The following is an 18,559-nucleotide window of genomic DNA, read 5'->3' on the forward strand; positions in this document are numbered from 1 at the left end:
GGTTCTTTGAAAAATAAAGTGGAGGAAAAGCTAAATTACTCTTGCATCATTTGAATAACTGAAATTTCCATATAACAAAGGATATCTAAAAATAGATTATAGTCTTAAGAATTACAAAACAAAGAGACTCAATGGCCTATGAACAGCATGCTTTTCATTCTAAACACTTAAAACCTTAGAACCCTGACCTCTCTATCCTGCTTAAATAGTAAAAGAATATCATGAAAGAAAAATATTTAAGTTTTTTACACTACCTTTTTCTGTGCTCCCATTTATTTTAGGTAAGAAGTCATCAACTTGTATCCCTAGGATTAAGACAGTGTATCATTGCCTGATCAAAGAAAGTATTACTTTAAAACTAGTCTCAAGTATAACCATGGCATTTTGTATTCCTACTTACATTAAGACTGTATAAATTTAAATTTATTTTTTACAAGAAGGTTCAACTTGCTATCTTCTTTCTCTTAACTCAGAGAAAAGATTACAACTGCTATAATAGTAGCTAGCCTTCCAATGAACCTCAAAAAATTGGCGGGGGAGGGATCCTACTGTTCATGTATTTTTCTTATTTAAACATCTCTAAGTAGAATGTCTCAGATGCAGAAATTTCATTCATTTCAAGGGCTAAACAATGGTGCCCACTGGTGGTAATCAAGCATATTTTTAAAGGAAAGTTTCTGAATGAGTGTAGATATTTTATACCTAATATGAAAACATCACTCTTAAAGAATACAAGTACACAATGTGATACTGTAAACATCAAAAGTTTAATGATAAAGTTCACCTTTAAATATGAAATTTGATGACACCTACCTAAACTGCTGCATTCTTTAAGAGTTTTCTCCTGAAGATGTTCTAACCGTACTGTAAATAAAAGTCCAAGAAAAAGATATTTCACAGGTAAAAAGAAAAAAAATCAAATCAAATCAATTTCTGGGTTAGCTAATTTACCTTGTAAAGCTGTTAGCCTTTCATTGGTGAAGTCATTATCAGCCTGTAAAGCTTCTATTTTTGCCTGGAGTTCCTGTTCTTTTTCTTCCATTTCATCTATTTTATGTTGTAATTCTTTTTTCTCAGCTTGTCCTTTCTGTTGGATTTCCTCTTGTTTTCCCTCTGCTACCTGTTGATAAAGAAATAGAAAGTTCAGTTATTTAATAAAAACTTATCTTGTTTTAAGAGGCCTAAAGCAGGACTATTTTTATTCACAAAACTTCTAAGGAGAATATTCAATATTATAGAAGATATTTGTAGATATTAAAATGATGTCAAAAGTGATCTGCATTGGGGTCATGCCTCCATATCACTTAGGAAAGAAAAAATTGTATCAAGCAAGCAGACTCAATACATTAGAGATAAAGTAGTCAAAATGAAAATCTCCACATTTTAAAAAAGAGAAATAAGTTTTCTCTTGAAATTACTATTGTTTCAATTAGTTTCTAAGTTCTAAAATGTAACTTATTCTGAAATGGAAAAAAAAAAATGTTTCGCTAAAGGAATGAAGGTAATAAGCATTTTTCAAAATGACCTCCTTTTAATAGGACCAATCTTTAAAACGATTATAGGCTACCCATCCGCACAGAGGGGAGGCATGCTCTCTTCTCTAACAAATGTGTACCTTTTAGCCACTCAATTCATGGTTTGAATTATATAAAGATGGGTCTTCACAAACTCTGTTATAACATTTTAAAGGACCAATTTGCCATTACCTATGGTCTGGTCTATCTTTATTTATCCTAAATGTCCTATAGCTACAGGGAGCTGCAGCTGAGGCAAAGTTAACATTATCGTTGGAGGATACAGGGTTCAAGCAGATCATTCTAAGGTTCCCTTTGGGCTTGTTTCAGCACTAACATATCTGGACCCTGCCTTTGGGACTGCCTAAAGATAAGCAGATTTAAGTTAAAAAAAAAAAAAAAAAGTCTGAATATCATGGGTTTTGCTGATTCTTATCTACTTCCTCTAATATATGAAAAGATGCCTATCATGAAGTACTATTTCCATTCAGAGGAAATATGTCAGCATTCACAGAGTTCCAATTATCTATGGCAATGAGGTTGGGCTAAATGGAATACAAGCATCTTATGTTTGCTATAAATTTCAACCATTACCAAATTTTACTATTTAGCAATACCTAAACTTAAGCTATCTAGTGTGTTAGGGACATTTAACTTAATAACTTTCTGGCTGAGTAAATACATACCTTTAATTTATCAGATAAATCTTTAATCTCATTAACTGCTCCATTATATTTATTGGCTAATTCTCTTAATTCTTCCTGAGTCCGTTCATTCATTTCTTTCAGGTGGGTACATTCATCTTCTGTATTACTCAGACTTCGCTGCAATTCAAGTTTACAGGCAATTGATAGAGAATAAATGCACATTCTAAATTCAATTTATAAAAAGAGTTGCTCTAAATCAACATCTGCCCTGGACTTTACGTAAGCCTGAGTTAAATACTTCAGGTACACGTTAAAACAGAAAATACAACTAAGAAAAAAAAACAAGGACAAGGAGGAGAGGATGCTATATAATTACACTTTTAAAGGCCACTGAGTATGACTTCTATTTAGTCTTGAAAATATTTTAAGCCTATCAATTCTTAAAAGCAAGTTTAATAATACCCAGCAATCAATTTAATAACAATATTATAAGACAACTAGCAACTTTCTTTCCTTGCATGTCAAATTAATGATGTGATAGTGAATCAGCCATATGAGATGGGGCCATTATAGAAACTTATCCTTATACTAAGGTATATTTACCACTTAGTTTACAATGGGCATTTTAACTAAACCCAGCAATAGATAACTTCTGTAATTTTGCATTATTTCAAAGGAATAACCTATGCTATCAATCAGGTTGTTTTTAAAGCAATGTGAATCACATTATGATTATTTGTAAAAGGCTTAGAAAGGACCTTAGAAATAATTTACCCTTTGAACCTCCAAAGTTAAGATGCAGTGGTTTTCCTCTCTGGAGGATGAGTAAAGTAAGAACAATTGGTGCAAATTCTCTGCCTTATACTGACTATCTTCAACTGAAAAAATGGCAAAAATAGGTCTTTGTTGGAGGATGAATCCTAAGCAAAGTGCAAACAGTAATTCCCTGATTTTTAGGCTGTTATTTCCTTAATCACTGACTAGGGACCATAAGCACCAGAACTCACATAGTAATGCTGAGAATTCCTGACAATGAAAATAGCATACTGCTCCTTCCCACTTGACAGACAGGAAACATTTCCTAGCTATATAATAATACCCAAGTTTAAAATGTCCTGAAATGTTTGTAATTTTAGGATAAAATTTAAAACTCATACTATTTAATATTTGTTAAACTAAATTACCTCAACTTCTGAAAGTTTTCTAACCACATCAATTTTCTCCTGAAGAACACGCCTCAGGGACTCTTTGGCTGTCGTCTCATAGTTGTGTTTATCCTCCTGTAATGCTATGAGTTCCTTCCGTAAACTATCTTCTGTTTGATTCTAGAATTAAAAAATATTTGTAATTATAGCCAAGTTATTTTTTTTTTAAGTATTTACCATTTGGAAAAATAACACATAATGATACTCTTTGAATTCTACATTAGGGTACTTCCAAACACAAATGATGTTGGATATTAACTGAAACTGTATTTAAGAGGTGCATTAGTAAATTATGCCTCCACGAATACATTAATTCACACTTCTAATGGAAAAAAAAAAAGGAAATTTAGAATTTCTCTTAAATGTACAAAATGAATTAACTCTCATATTTTTCATATTCTCTGTAAGCCATAATGCTTACATTTGTGGGCAAAAATAATCTATTACATTTAAAAGGCCCAAGCATTTTAGAACAATGGTTAAACCAAAGGGAATAGCACTGTGGGGAAAAAAGCTGATTCCAAGTTTCAGACAGGAAATGTACAAGATGAGCTTGGAACATCTCGTCTGATATGACAGCAGAAAACTATCAAAGTCTGCTAAAGTTCCATCAAAAAGACTCAGGTGCAAACATGAGGAGGTTCCTATGGATCAAAGATAGGGTAATTTGAACATCAACAAGAAAACAAATGTAATAAGTCAAAACACATTACATATATTTAAATCTAGGTTAGGAGAAAAAACAGTTCATGGTTGTTCTTTGATAGATAAGAAGAAACAAATTCATTATTTTGAAATCTAGTAAATAAAGAGAGAAAATCGCTTATTCTGCTTTTCCTAAAGAAAATGTACCTTGGTGTAACCAAATGGTTTATGAGAAGTTCTCCTTTATAGAAATATAGAAATAATAAATGAAAGAATGACAGGATTACAAAATCACCATTTTTGTAACTGTTAATGAAATAATGAATCTAGATAAGGATCGTCAACGATTGCTACTGCCTCAAAAGAAAGACATCTAGACATTATGGGCCTCCTGGTCAAAGTGCACGATACCACAAATGAAGTGGGTTGGCAAAAAAAGAAAATTGAACCTAAACCAGATCAAATCTATAGATCAAACTACCAATTTATGGTGTGGGATGAGAAGCGAGAAGAATGTTTAAATAATAATCCGATTGCGAGAAATTAGAGGACAAATGACCCAGATTCTCCAATAAATATTACCTGTGATGGAAAAAAGACAGAGTTGAATATGGATATTCACTATACAATTCTTTCTATTTACATATATATTTGAAATTTCCCATAATGACAAAAGATTTAAAAGACATAAGTGTTTTAGCATGTACTCAAAATGACAAAGAAATGATGCTACATAAAAAATTATGCATTTTTCTTTATGTACTTGAGATTAATACCTACTTTGGAGCATGCCTGTAATTGGTTTCCCATAACTTCTAGCCGTGATAACAGTCTATCTTCATCTATTAAAGCCTGTTGAATAAAAATTAAATATAAATAAAACCCGAGAGCAATTAAAAATGACACATATCAAAAAGGTTGCTATTGCTAAAAAAGATAGAAAATCATAAAACTGACCAACATCCAGTGTAAAATGCTAAATTTTCAATATTTGTTCATTAGGAAGTAACTGTCTTTGCTACGAAATTTTAGTTTTAGTTTAATCGACATCTAAGGGATGTTAAACTATGCTTACATGCTTCTTGAATAAAAAGGCAATTAGAATACCTGCCAACTGGTATCGGAAGCCTCTTGGGTGATGGCTAGTAGCCTCTGAAGTGTGGCTAACTTCTGTTCCAACATCTGTTCCCGATGTAAGGCCTCCTAATATTACAAATCACAAGATATTTTAATGAACTCAGCATGATTCCTTTGAAAAACAATAAATTTTTAGCACATTCTGAAAATACTCTCATATTACATCCCACTCTATCTTACTTTCGAACTTGATAAATCTACTTTGTAAAATATATATAAGCTACATCATTTTGACCTCATTTCTTGGGCTGTAAGAACTGCTGTAAGGGTGTTCTAGCTGCAACTTTCTCTACAACAGAAAACAAGTCATCTTGTTTTCTTTTTATGCATAATTCATAAGTATGAGTTTTAAAAAACACCTATATTAGAAGAATCCAACAAATATTTTAACCCTGCATTTTATAGATATCAATCAATCAATCAATCAATCCAGAACAAACTCATCCCAAACAAGGCAAAACAATCTGGTTGGTAGCAAATACGTCTTAATGGCTTAGTTGCATGGGCATATAACAGCTAAAATAAATATCTTAACTTTTCAATTTTAAAATGTTATATATGTAAATGTGCATATACTATTTTTTAAAAGAGAGACTGCTTCACTCACATAGTCTACTACATTTTCAGGTGTTCTGATTCTCTCTGCATACCAAGTGTATACCATTTGGCAGCAATTAAATATGCTAACGTAAGTAAGAGTCCACCAAGTACTGGTTCAAGGTAATTAAGGGATCAAAGAGTTATATAATTACCTGGCAGCTCCAGAGGAATATTTTTACAGAGAAAGACACTGGTGAGAAAAGCCTTATCTCTTGGTCACTTGTTAACATTTGATAGCTGTTAAAAAGTTCTCCTTCAACTTGAAGTCAAGGTAAAAATGCTCACACAGCATTCAGTTGTGGTTTTGGCACATCTTTAAATTTTTCTTTCTTCTATTTCTATCATTATCTAAAGAAGAACACTTACTACCCTAATACCTCTGAGCCATCTTAATAGAGAAGTATATGCCTCAAATACAGTACTTGAGGTTTAAAGCATGCACTTATTGTTTTCCACATCCTTGATAAATAATGATTGGAGTTAGACAGAGGTACTGTTTTTCAATATAACTCTAAAAGTATATAGATTAAAGACTCTAATAAAAGCATACTGCCTCAGAATCCGGATTAAAACAAGCTTACAAGAGACTAGTTGCCAAGTTTATTTTAAACTTCTAGAACATTCCCAATATTCAGGAAATTACATTCATGCTGCAAAAAGTTTTACTTAAAAAAAACAAAAAACAAAAAAACAAAAAACCTAATTTCACTTTTTTCTTACTCAATTCCATTTAGAGTTTCATAACTCCATGAACCACATCTTAACAGAAATCTAACACTTTCAGGAATAGGCTTTTAGTTTTAAGTCATGAAATGCATCTACCCCACTTTTTATTCAAAAGATTTATAATTTACATTAGAATTTTAGCAATTCAAAAAGATGTACACAGAAAAGACAGTGCAGTAAAATTTTCTCTCAAAGAATTATATAAAGAACAGTGAAAGATTATGCCTGTTATGACTATTTAAAAACCTGACAAGAAAGTGAGAAAGTACTGCAGTTGAGTCAGGGCAGTACTTTCACAGTCCACAATGACTAGTGACAATTGTGTAAATTGGGAAATAAGCCCTATATTTCTCATATGAAAAATGAAGGTTAGACTAAATTAATCTCAAAGTTTACTACCATCTCCAAATATAAGATAGATCTAGGCCAATAAATGTGCCTTCTTATTGAATGGTAAACTGCTAACATTTATGGCATACATTCCAAGTGCCAGGCACTGTTTTAGGTGCTTTACATATATTAAATCGTTTGTTCTTCACAATTCTGTGAGACAAGTGCTATTATTACGCCCATATCACAGATGAGGCACAAAAAGGTTAAACAATTTTCTCAACAGGTTAGAAGTTAAAGCCACAGATCGAGTTCAGGGAATTCTGGCTAGAGTCTATGTTTTTAAACACTCTACTAAACTGCAAGTCTGTAAGGCTTTTCTATGCACCATTACGTCCAGTGGAAGATAAGATTTGATTGATACATTGATAATTTTCTGTTTACATTCACAGAATTTCTCTTACTGATTGATTCCTATAAAAGAATGTAGGGGGAAAAAAAAAAAGAACATAGGGACCCAGGATCACTGGTTTGGTCCTATTGTTTTAAACAAAAGGTGACTGGAAGACCTACACATGTAAAATGACTCACCCACAGTCACAACACTCATTGAACAGCAGAGCCAAGATAAAAACCTCAATCTCTAAATTCCTGAGCCAGGGTTTTCCTTAACCATGCTCCTTCACCAGAATAAGAAGAATCATAATCCAGCCCAAATCTATCAAAACCACACACACAAAAAAACCCCCACTTATTTCCTTTTTAGAGATTTATATAGCTCTTTAAATATAGTATTAACTTCCATTCCAAGTATGTATCCTATCAAGAAATCTTCTCCTAGAACCAGCAGCACACTATAGTCATTGGGAGCAGATACTCTGAGATCTGACTGTCCGGGTTCAAATTCCAGCTCTATAACATGCTAGGTATGTGATATTGTATAAATTATTTAATCTTCCTGTCCCTCAGTTACTCCATCTATAAAAATGAAAATAAAGTACATATCTATAGAATTCCGAGGATTAAATGAATTAATATAGGTGAAGCGCTATAATCTGGCATATTAGTACTATATATAATTATCTGCTATTACTATCATATTAAGCAACCAAATCTCTCCAGGTTTAATTTTATTTAAAAGTCATCTATAAAGAACTATTTTTGAACTTCCTCATATTTGAAGGAAAAAAACCTCTCTTGTACAGAATCTTATCTTCTCTAGATTTAACAATCTTGAATCTTTTTATCCTTTCTGAACTTATTTTTAATACTTTTTTCTTTAAATTGTTTTGTACTTGAATTCAACCAATATTTCTTTAGTAGATATTTGTGAAATAGCAAAATTAAACCTAAGTTATTTAATTTTGTTTTCAAAAACTAATAATTCTCAAGATTTACTTTTACCTGTAGATACTGAGAAAGCTGGAATAGTTCCTGAGAGTACATACTTGGAGTGTTAGCAGCAACCTAGAAACAAAATGACATAATGTCAATAGTCATACAAAATATTTATATTAAATATTTAATATTAAGACATTAAAGCCAAGTCCTTGAAATGTCTATTTACTGAAATATGCAAAATAAAAATTATTCTTTTCTTTTTTTAATTAAATTTTTTTCTAAGCCTAACCAAAATTATTTTTCAAATTAACAAGTTCCTTTAGTTCTCAAAATATTTCTGCCCCATGTCTAGAATTTGTAAATGGTATTCAATTATGCTAACCAGTTTGAGATTTATAAGCAGGGTGATGAAACAAGTGCTATTCATGAAAACATTCCTTAATAAACCAAATCGCAAACTTATATAGCAAGAAGGCTATATAGTCTTTTCTTAATCCAGAAATTATACCTCCTGAATAAATAGATCTACGTTTTCTCCTTTCAAATTTAGATTTGAAATAGTTCTTCAATATGTGAACAAGTCTCAATTGATTTAGAAGCAGCACTTCAAAATGGTATTTGTATGTAAGAATGTGGGGAGAAGCAGGACATGAAATATAATACCGTGTCCAATGGCCAGAGGCAATAAAAATAGTTTTGTCTTTTTTTTCCCCTTTAATCTATAGTTAGGTTTTAAGAAGAAAAAGATAGGAAAGTACAGTATTTAAATATTACAAACCACAATCAAATGCTTAGAACTCAAGAGTAAAAGAACAAAAATCTCTTATGAGGTTTCTCCCAACTATGGAATATAAAATCATTGCATTATTCCAAAATAAAACAAAACAAAACCAGACTAAAAACAAAAAAGAAGGGCACTAATAGGTTGTTGTAACATTTACCCATATCCTCATTACTTACCAAGCTTTATACCTTAACTTATTCACAATCATATCATTATTGTTAGTTATTAATGATCATTAATAGCATCAATCTTGATTAAGCTCAGAAAGTATCTCTTTATTAATATGCCGACTAGAAGGCAGAGAGATGGCATTATTTTTTAAAGTTAGTTCTAAATCAGCAAGGCTATCATTTACTTCTGAAATAATTCTTAGTATTGCTGAAGTCAATGGTTAAATTTTTACTTCTAAAACAGGAATCTAACAGAGAACTTCAGTTTCAAGCAGGTTTTCATTTTTTATCCAAACGGAGAAAAAAAAGTAAAATATTTTTCCCAATAATTTAGTTATTACACTAAAAAAACTCAACATCTACATTGACGTTAAAAAATGCAAAAGTTTTTTTCTTTTTTGCTATTACCAATGATATCTATGGTTTTATACACCATTATTTCTGAACAAAAGAAAAAATATTTCCTCACAATTATTTCAAAGTTTCTGACCAAATGAGGCTAAAACTGATCTTCAAGATCAATAAAAGAGCAATTTCTATAAGACCATATTTCTGTGCTTTTTCCAGGTATATGTTGAGTGAACCATCTAGGCAGAAGCTTTAATAAATATTTCTTGAAAGAATGTAGTTCAGAATAAAGAGTAGTAACACTTCTCACCTCTAGTTAGGCACAAAACAAGTACTCCCAGTCTACACAGTCAGCCATTTACTTGAGATAACAAAGGATTTTTCATAAAAATATCCATCCTAAATTCTCCAGATACTGAAGATCAGAAGACCACAGTAACTATATAGCTATATGCACTCTATAGACTTTGTTACAAAAGAGAAATAAATTTCTAGGTAAAGTATATTAAAAACAAACAAACATTTTCCAAAGCAATATAGCTGAGTTAATTCAGAAAAAATCATTAGCAACTTACTTTGTCAACAGGACTTGGTAATGGAGCATGGATGACGCTGAAAAGTAAAATTTAGAATTTTTATCTAATTTCCTGACAATGGAGGAAACAGAGTATGACAGTATGACAGTACCAGAATATCTTAAACCCCGAAGTTGATATATTGCCTTCATATAGTTAAAACAATGTGAATTATTTTTCAAGCCTTCATAAATGTACAGATTTCTTAGAAAACAAGGTAATAAATGTACAAACCTACTTTTTACATATAATATATTTCTAAACAAAAATTCAAAGTCCAAAATGTATTAAATGCCCTTTCGAGATCCACTACTTAATAAATAATAAGGACTATGGTGAATTAATTACTCGATTATAAGAACTTCCATATGGAAAAGAAGTACTCCTTAAATTATCCATTTTCAATTTCAAATATGTAAATTAAGTTCTTTTAAAATTAAATATTCCTATACAGAAATAAAAAGCAATGTTCTACTTGAAGGAAGTTATAATTTGGAAATGTATCAAAACAGTAGTACTACTCTTCTCCACCCAGTCACCTCACATAACTAATAACAGAAAGCTCAGATTTAGGTAAAAAACTAAACTCAGTATATCACTTTAAAACTAAAGAGTAAACAGACAGTATTAATTGGTACTAATTGTCTTTTGGCCTTATAAAATACTGCTGACAGAGAGGCTGTACAGTATAAGCATGCAGGCTCAGAAGCTATATTGACTGAGTCCAAATTCTGGTTCTACTTACCAGTTGTGTAATTTTGGGGAAGTTACCTAATCATTTATAAATCTCAGCTTCCTCATCCATAAAATGGGAATAATTGTAAAACCAACAACATAGGGTTATAAATGTCTTAATACAAATAAAGAGCTTAAAACAGTAACTAGGACATAGTAGTACTTGATCACTAGAACCCCTCCCATGAGGACACAGCAGCTAAGGAAGCCAGGGTTCCTATCTTATAATGCACGTAAGATACTGTATGTGGGTTGGGAGGTTGGTGGGGGAGCAAAGAGCAAGGATGCCACCCATGTCCCTTACAAGTTGCTAATCATGCCATATCCTAGAGGGTCACTCTGGTGATAGTCAGTTTGAAGGTCAACTGGGTAAAGTTCCTAGATTCAACTAGTTAATCATGTGTAAGCTGTTGAGAAACTGATCTTGAAGGACTTAAAAATAAGAACGACAATTCTAATCCCATTGTAGTAACCACAAACATCCTAAGAACTGTTTTAATTCAGTTAATCACAAATATACTAAAATGCTGAATAAAATGGAATATTAAGTACCAGGACTTACCCCCATTCTGAGCACCCATGATATCCTGTACAGACTCACATTGAAACCACATAACCCTTTACTTCTTTGATTTCATGGCTGTGTTGCCCAGTACCATGACCAATTCACCTCTGCATCCCCAGAACCTATCACAAAGCCCTAACAAAGCTGGTGCCTAATGCTTTTAAAACTTAAGTGCAACTTTAGTTTTTTTCTCTACCCCATTAAAATGGAACAGATACTTTAAACAAGTTTCTTTTTCTTGACTATACAAGTAATACATACTGATTATGAAAAATGTATGAAGTAAAGCATGAGGAAATAAATAAAATGACCCAATGCCAGCACCCAGAGAAGACCATTTTGGGTATATATCCTTTTATCTGTAGATATGCACATAGAGGGGAATGAACTTAAGAAAGTCTAAATAGAAGCAAATGGTATAAATGAAGTTTTTTTAAATCCAGTTTTCTTACTGACCCAAGTACAAAATTGTCTGTTCCTGTGAAAATCTGATTAACAAAGTCTAAAAATACAGCAAAATATTCCATAAGTAATATATATTTGTATTTTATAAAAACTATCTTGGATATAGGTGTATTCTATTTGAATTATAGAAAAAGTTGATATGCAACAAGGAATGCAGAAAAGGAAAATCGTTTAGTGTTAGGGTAGTGGGATTTGTTTCATTTAAAAAATGATATATACAAAATCAAGAAAGAAAAAGAATAAACATTTTGAGAACTACTAAAGACTCTAAAAACATGAAATGCTATATAATGTATATGATGTACCTTAAACTCTTAAGCATTCTGGTATACCTGAAAGCATCTTAATTGCTAAAAAATATTAGATTAAAATAACAGAAATACCATGTGTTTATTATGTGCCAGGTAATTATACCAAGCTCTTTAAGTGAACAATCTTGCTTAATCCTCCTCATAAAATTCCAAATGAGAAATTTCAAATGAGAAAAGGGAGGCCTGATCAAGTCATAGCACAGGTGGAGTCAGGCTTTGAACTGGACAATCTGCCTCAAATGACGATTCTGATCTTCTTCCAGCTCTAGAAACTTGCCTGTTCAAAATTCATCTTGTCCAGAAAGTCAGCTAGATTATGTACAATAAAACTGGCAATAAATTTTTAATGATACTAATACTTAACCACATAAGGAAAACCAAACAATGAGAAGGAAACAGGAGCAAAGATGAAAAGCATTGAGGAAATGAGAGGGATAGGGACACAATTCACTGAAACAGGTTTTGAAAAAATTAATGTGCCCTACTAGGTAAAACCCAAGAACACAGACGACCTTTTATATAATTGCTCAAAGCTTTTGACTCCATAAAAGAAAAATCTCATTATCAAATGCAAACATCATGGTCTTTAGAAAGCCATATTTCATTAGTTGATTAATAGTTACTCTTATTTTTTAAATCTTAACTCTTGAGTCATAAAAGCTGAGTCACATTAAAGTTCCCAAAGTTAATTTCATTTTAAATAGTGAACTACAATTCAGAATAGGAAACATTAATGTTTTAAATTTAAAATGTTTTGCTTCAGATATCCTTGAAGCTAAAAAAAAAAATGATAGCTTCTAACTGAAGCATAATATAAAATAATTCTAATGAAAGCACAGACTATCACAGTAATAGGAGGGCCTCTCTGCTTTCTTTTTCCTTTTCTCTTTCCTACTCACTACTCTATCTACTTTGCCTTCAATTCGATGCTTCTCTCAACCTCTTACCCTCAGATCTTTCTCTCTGCTTTTGAAGAACAGAAAATATTATGTTGGATACAGAAACAAGCTTCTAGTATATTTAAGGTGTTCTCCCAAAATAAAAATGCTTAAGTTTAAAGACTGTTTAGCTCCCTTCAACACTTCATAATGAAAATCTGTGAAAAGCACAAATCGAAATGTACTTATGTTTACATTTCAACTAACATTTACATTTTGACTAATTTTTCCCTTTCAAGTTTGTCCTCCTCTAAGTGATCTTTCTATTGCTGCATAAAAAAATTTAAAAAAAAATTACAGCATTGGAAAATCCCTCCAAAAACTCCCATCAAAGTAGGTTACTAATTGTATCAAGGTCCTATTAGATTGTGACACTGGCATTAACCTCAAAGGCAATCATAGTCAAAGAAGTCCTATATATTAAATGCAGATCAAAGTGAATACAGTTATCACTCACCAATAACTTATATATTCCAAATATTTTGGAAAACAACTACCCATCAAAATATAAGCTAGAACATTAAATTTGGAAACAACCTGTACCTTCTTAGACCTTAATATTTACTTGAATTGCAACTAATATGAAAACCAATTAAACTAAAGTGCATTATATTCCAAAAGTACTACATAAACTTCCTGACATTAGAATAATTCTGAAGTATTAATAGTACACCATCATCTAGAATATTATTAACCAAGGTAATTAATACAAAAACTTCATAACACTAAATTATACTCACTCTGAGCGGAGCCGGGCTTCCATACCATCTGGTAGAAAAAGTTTTATTGTGGAAACAATACACCCATGGGTCACTGGTTAAAATAAACAAATAAGATGGATAAAATAATTGTTTAAAAATATATGTCTTTATACTTCCCATATCTAAACATATATTTTATTTTTATATGTAATAACTTCTGGAAAAGAAAATAAATCTGGTGGTTTAATGACAGTATTCATTCTCCTAGAGAAACACATCCCTATCCATAATAAATCACAATTACAAGATAGAACTACAGATAGAATTGTTTCAAAAAGTGTCCTAATCTCCAATGCTATAACAAGTCAATAAAAGGTCAATGGAATACAGGGAAATACAACTGGGGTGGGGTGGGGCTGGGGGTGGGGGGAAATGCACTTTTCCCCTTATCTGCAGGCATCAAACCTAAGTCTAACTATTCCCCAGTTTAAAATTTAGCCCTTATTCATAATTCTCCTGTCCCCAATCCATAACTCCTATCTATACCTCACAAAACTCTAAAAGTTCTACATAATACAGTTTGGAATATGCCATTCAATTCCCTCATTTTATGAGTGAGAAAACCAAGATCTCAAATGAAACTACTTCTACAACTCTCTGCCACTAAGTATCAGAGCTGTCTGCTGGAATTCAAGTCTAAAGTTTCCAGGTCAGTATTTAAAATTTTGGTTTTGTTTTCTTGGTGGTTGTTTCTTCCTCTACTCCCAAACCTCTTCATACCAGTCATTATATAGACAACTTTTAACCCTTGCATCTTACTTTCTCTTTTTTCTTCTTAAGATTTCAAGAGACTCCCACCCAAAAGGTAGCACTTATCCAGAGAGCTTTTCTTTGTATGAAGTTTTTATAAAAAAAAAAATTTTTTGGCTTAAATTTTTTGGTTTAAAGGTTGATAGTTTTTTTTTTCTTTATTCTTCAGATATTATGTCTTCCAGGGTTCAAAGAGTTAATTTTGTTTACCAAACTCTAATTAAAAGTTAATGCAGGCTGATGAAAATATCCTTTATCATGACTAGAAGAGTGGTGGTTATCTGACTATACATTTGTCAAAACTCACTAAATTGTTCATGTGAAATTGATGTTGTACATAAATTGTTTCTCAATAAAACTGGTTTCAAAGAATAGAGCTAATGAATTTATAGGAAGGTAATTGATTAAGTAATCAGGCTCATGAATCATCAAGATGGTATTATAAACATGAGGTAATATGATTACTTGTCATCTGGAAATGCACATTAAATTTAAGTAATTTAGTATAGTTTACTCAATATTAATTTTCATTAACTAATTTATTATATGCAAAGTGCTAACCGATCAGGAACCATAGATGGGACAGCATTTTAAATTCTCAACCAAACAGCATTGACCACCATAAACTACTGGGCTCCTTCCTTCCTTTCGGGCTTCATCCTCCATCCTGTTATCACAAATATCCTATACTAAAACAAAGCTACTTTTATCTTCAAATACCTCACTTTTCACAAGCATGCCTTTTACCTCTATATTAGCTGCCCTCTATATTAGAGATGTCCTTTGTCCCCCGGCCTGCATAATCAAATGCTACTTATCCTCCAGGCTCAGACTTTCTACTTCCTTCACCAAAGCTCAGTTAGGTATCCCCAGAGCCTCCTATATCTACTTATTATAACACTAAGCACACTGTATTTTGAATATTCTCATCATTGACACAATAGTTAGATTCAACTGTTTGAAGGCAGCAAAGATTGGTTGCTTCTGGTACAAAGCAAGCATTTAATATATGCTTATTGAATATGTTAAAGAACTTCCCTGGCAGCAGACAGGGAAAGGACAGATTTATCCCAGCTCTACGGCTCCCCCAGAGATGTGCTATAAATAAGCTACAATAAATACAAGAATACAACACAAGAAGATCCAGCAATACTGACACTTTACCAATACATTTAAGTTGATAATAAAGTTGCTTTTTAAAAATAAGTATAGTGAGTTACAGTGCCAAGCTGATAACTGTGATATGTTACATGGGACTATAGCTATATTGTCCGGAAGCCCAGCAACTGAACTGATAAACAGACTGTGAGATGAACCAAGGGCTAATACAGAGTTGCTGCACTAATGAAGGCATTTAAAGACCATGTCTGACTACACTAACAATCTAGTCTAACTAACCCTGCCTTTGAAAAGGTTCTTGTGAAAACCAGATGCACAGAAAGTTATTTATCACTTTAATATGCGATAGGCAAGTATTTAAAGCAACCTGGTGGGGAAAAAAATACACTTATAATAACCAGTTCTACATAGCAGTATTTCCCCAAATGGAGTGCCGGTAGATGTTAACAAAAAGAGGATTTGGGGGTCAGATGAGTTTAGAAAATATTTGGTTAAAAGAAGTTAAAAGAGTTAAAAAATATTTTAACCATAGGCTTTCTTGGAGCTTAATGGACTTTCTGTCCCTCATGATGCATTTCCCAAACTTATTTAACCATTTGAGCATTCTTGTCCCCTTTTTAGGAACACTTAACACAGGCTTGTGTAATTATGGTATTATATAGATTGCACAGATGGTATTATAAAAAAAATACCGTGAAAAATGCTGCTGTAGTCTATGAAGTACTGTAAAAACAAATTTACCCAGAACATTATTGTACTTCCAAAATTCAAAGACAAAATTGATTGTAAAACACACAATTTAAAAGTTTCTCAGGCAGGGTAAGGAGGACATAGGTACATTGCCACATTAAAAATACACATGCATTGCATGACACATGCAAATTTCAGAAATGTTAAATGTAACATGAAAAAAAGGTGTCTGAATTGGGGAAACAAGGTATTTGCAGAAGAAAAATCTGCAATTACCTGCTGTAGTTATGAGGTTTTACTAAAAATCAGAATTAAGACTACACGAGCTTACTGCCATTTGTGTGGGGTTTTTCTCTATTACCTTGTACAGATTATTTATTTACTTTTGAGTTAATATATTTACTTTATGGTATGTAGTCGGCCTTTTCTATTGTCTCTTCACACAAACATCACTTAAAGGACCAATGTTTACTCTGATAAATTTAAAAACTGTTTAAGGCCCTAGACTAGAAACTAAAACTTTTAAATTATATTGTAGTCTGGTTCTATCCCCATTCCTGCCCTGCGGAAGAAAGTCAATACAATCTATGTATGTTTGAGCTGTCTGAAGGATCTCTTGAAATGACTGGCAACAACAGAAAATACAATGAGTAAGGCCATAAAAGCCAAAGAAATATTTAAAAAACCAAGACCTAAATGAGAGGTGTTAACATTTCCTACAGAGGTGTTAATAATTCCCCAGACTGGGAAATCACTTAATTGCCTTTTGACTATAATCTAAGATAAAACAGTTACTAAACTTTCACTCCTGAACTTTTGCTTCATAAAGCTTCTGATTCAGACTTTTTTTTTTTTTTTTAAAGCTATAAACGAGGCAGGGAAAGTGAGATGAACAGACAAATACTCTTAATTCTGAAATATATTTTTTAATTGATATTGTATCATTCTGTCTTTGTGAGCTGGATCTCAGTAATAAAAACTATCTCAGGTGGAATTCCTACAGGAAAGGTAGCATAAATGCTTTATTCTCTTCTCCTGTTTTAAGAATGATAAATGGGTTTCTTAAGTTCTTACAAAGGTGATCGAATCTTCTTTTTAAAATCATTGTAAATTCATGGATTTAAACATATCTGATCTATTTCAATCCACTGCTGTTATTAATATTTGATGCTCAAACTGTCCCACCTTTGGTCAGAACTTCACTTTAATTCCTGAGTCCTTCTGACAGAACCCCAGCAGTCTTAGATAGCTTCATTGGTTTCTGATAATGACAAAATCTTCTAGACTCAATTTATATATTTCCTGCCTTAGACTCAATTTGCTACTCTCATCCCCAGGGATCATGTTTTTACCTATTTATTTGGTGGGAGGAATCCTTTCTCTAGGTATGTGGATTCATTTACCACTTTCCTCTAGCATACTGTGGAGTGATAGTTCTCATTGGCTTATTTTTAAATTTATTTATTTTAATTAGTTTCAAGTATACAGTACAGTGGTTAGGCATCTATATAGTTCATAAAACGATCCCCCCAATTGCTCCCTCCCTCCCCTGACCCTCCACCAAGCCAACATATCAATGCTAACTGCATTCCCTATGCCGTGCTTCCCATCCCGGTGACCATCCATCAGCTACTAATTTGTACTTGCCCTTCACCCCATTCTCCCAGCCCCCCAAACCCTTCCTCCCCTCTGTCCGTCACCAAATTGTCCACTATATTTGTGAGTCTGTTTTGGATTAGTTCGTTCTTTTTATTCCTTAGATTCCGCATATAAGTGAAATCATATAATGTTTATCTTTCTCTGACTTAAATACCTTCTAAGTCCATCAAAACAATATCTTTTTCCATCCCCTTCCTTTTCATATGTAGGGGTCTTGTTTTCTTATCCTTTCAGCCACTCTATCTTTTGGTTGGAGCACTTAATTCTTTTCCATTTAAGGTACTTATTGACAGGAATGTAGCTGTTACCATTCTTATTCCTGTATTTTTGATACATGTTTTTTCTTCTTAAGGAAGTCCCTCCAACATTTCCTGTAATACTGATTTGGTGGTGATAAATTCCTTTAGTTTATTTTTGTCTGGGAAGCTCTTTATCTGCCCTTCAACTCAAAAAGATAGCTTTGCTGAATAAATTGTTCTTGGTTATATATCCTGGGTCTTCATCCTGTAGAATATTTTTTTGCCAAGCCCTTCTGTCCTGCAGT

The 18,559-nt window shown here is 32.4% G+C and overlaps 1 protein-coding gene across 12 annotated transcripts in view; it reads right to left on the reverse strand.

The window, feature by feature from the left end:
• The window catches only part of SLMAP (sarcolemma associated protein), a 123,030-nt gene that overhangs the window by 52,259 nt on the left and 52,212 nt on the right, over nucleotides 1-18,559 (reverse strand). For 5 of the 12 annotated variants that reach the window (XM_006917510.3, XM_015593750.2, XM_015593752.2 and 2 more), the window contains exons 4-13: nucleotides 13,777-13,849; nucleotides 10,023-10,059; nucleotides 8,209-8,271; nucleotides 5,119-5,214; nucleotides 4,792-4,863; nucleotides 3,346-3,486; nucleotides 2,201-2,338; nucleotides 952-1,120; nucleotides 814-864; nucleotides 255-305 (exon numbers count right to left, since the gene is read on the reverse strand). In XM_006917510.3, coding sequence (XP_006917572.1) covers nucleotides 255-305; nucleotides 814-864; nucleotides 952-1,120; nucleotides 2,201-2,338; nucleotides 3,346-3,486; nucleotides 4,792-4,863; nucleotides 5,119-5,214; nucleotides 8,209-8,271; nucleotides 10,023-10,059; nucleotides 13,777-13,849 — 891 coding nt within the window. The remainder of the gene's footprint in view (nucleotides 1-254; nucleotides 306-813; nucleotides 865-951; nucleotides 1,121-2,200; nucleotides 2,339-3,345; nucleotides 3,487-4,791; nucleotides 4,864-5,118; nucleotides 5,215-8,208; nucleotides 8,272-10,022; nucleotides 10,060-13,776; nucleotides 13,850-18,559) is intronic. The other 7 variants (XM_006917512.3, XM_025050658.1, XM_015593755.2 and 4 more) reach the window with 3 other exon arrangements.

The sequence above is a fragment of the Pteropus alecto genome, unplaced genomic scaffold (assembly GCF_000325575.1).
Source record: "Pteropus alecto unplaced genomic scaffold, ASM32557v1 scaffold75, whole genome shotgun sequence".
NCBI classification, from domain to species: Eukaryota; Metazoa; Chordata; class Mammalia; order Chiroptera; family Pteropodidae; genus Pteropus; species Pteropus alecto.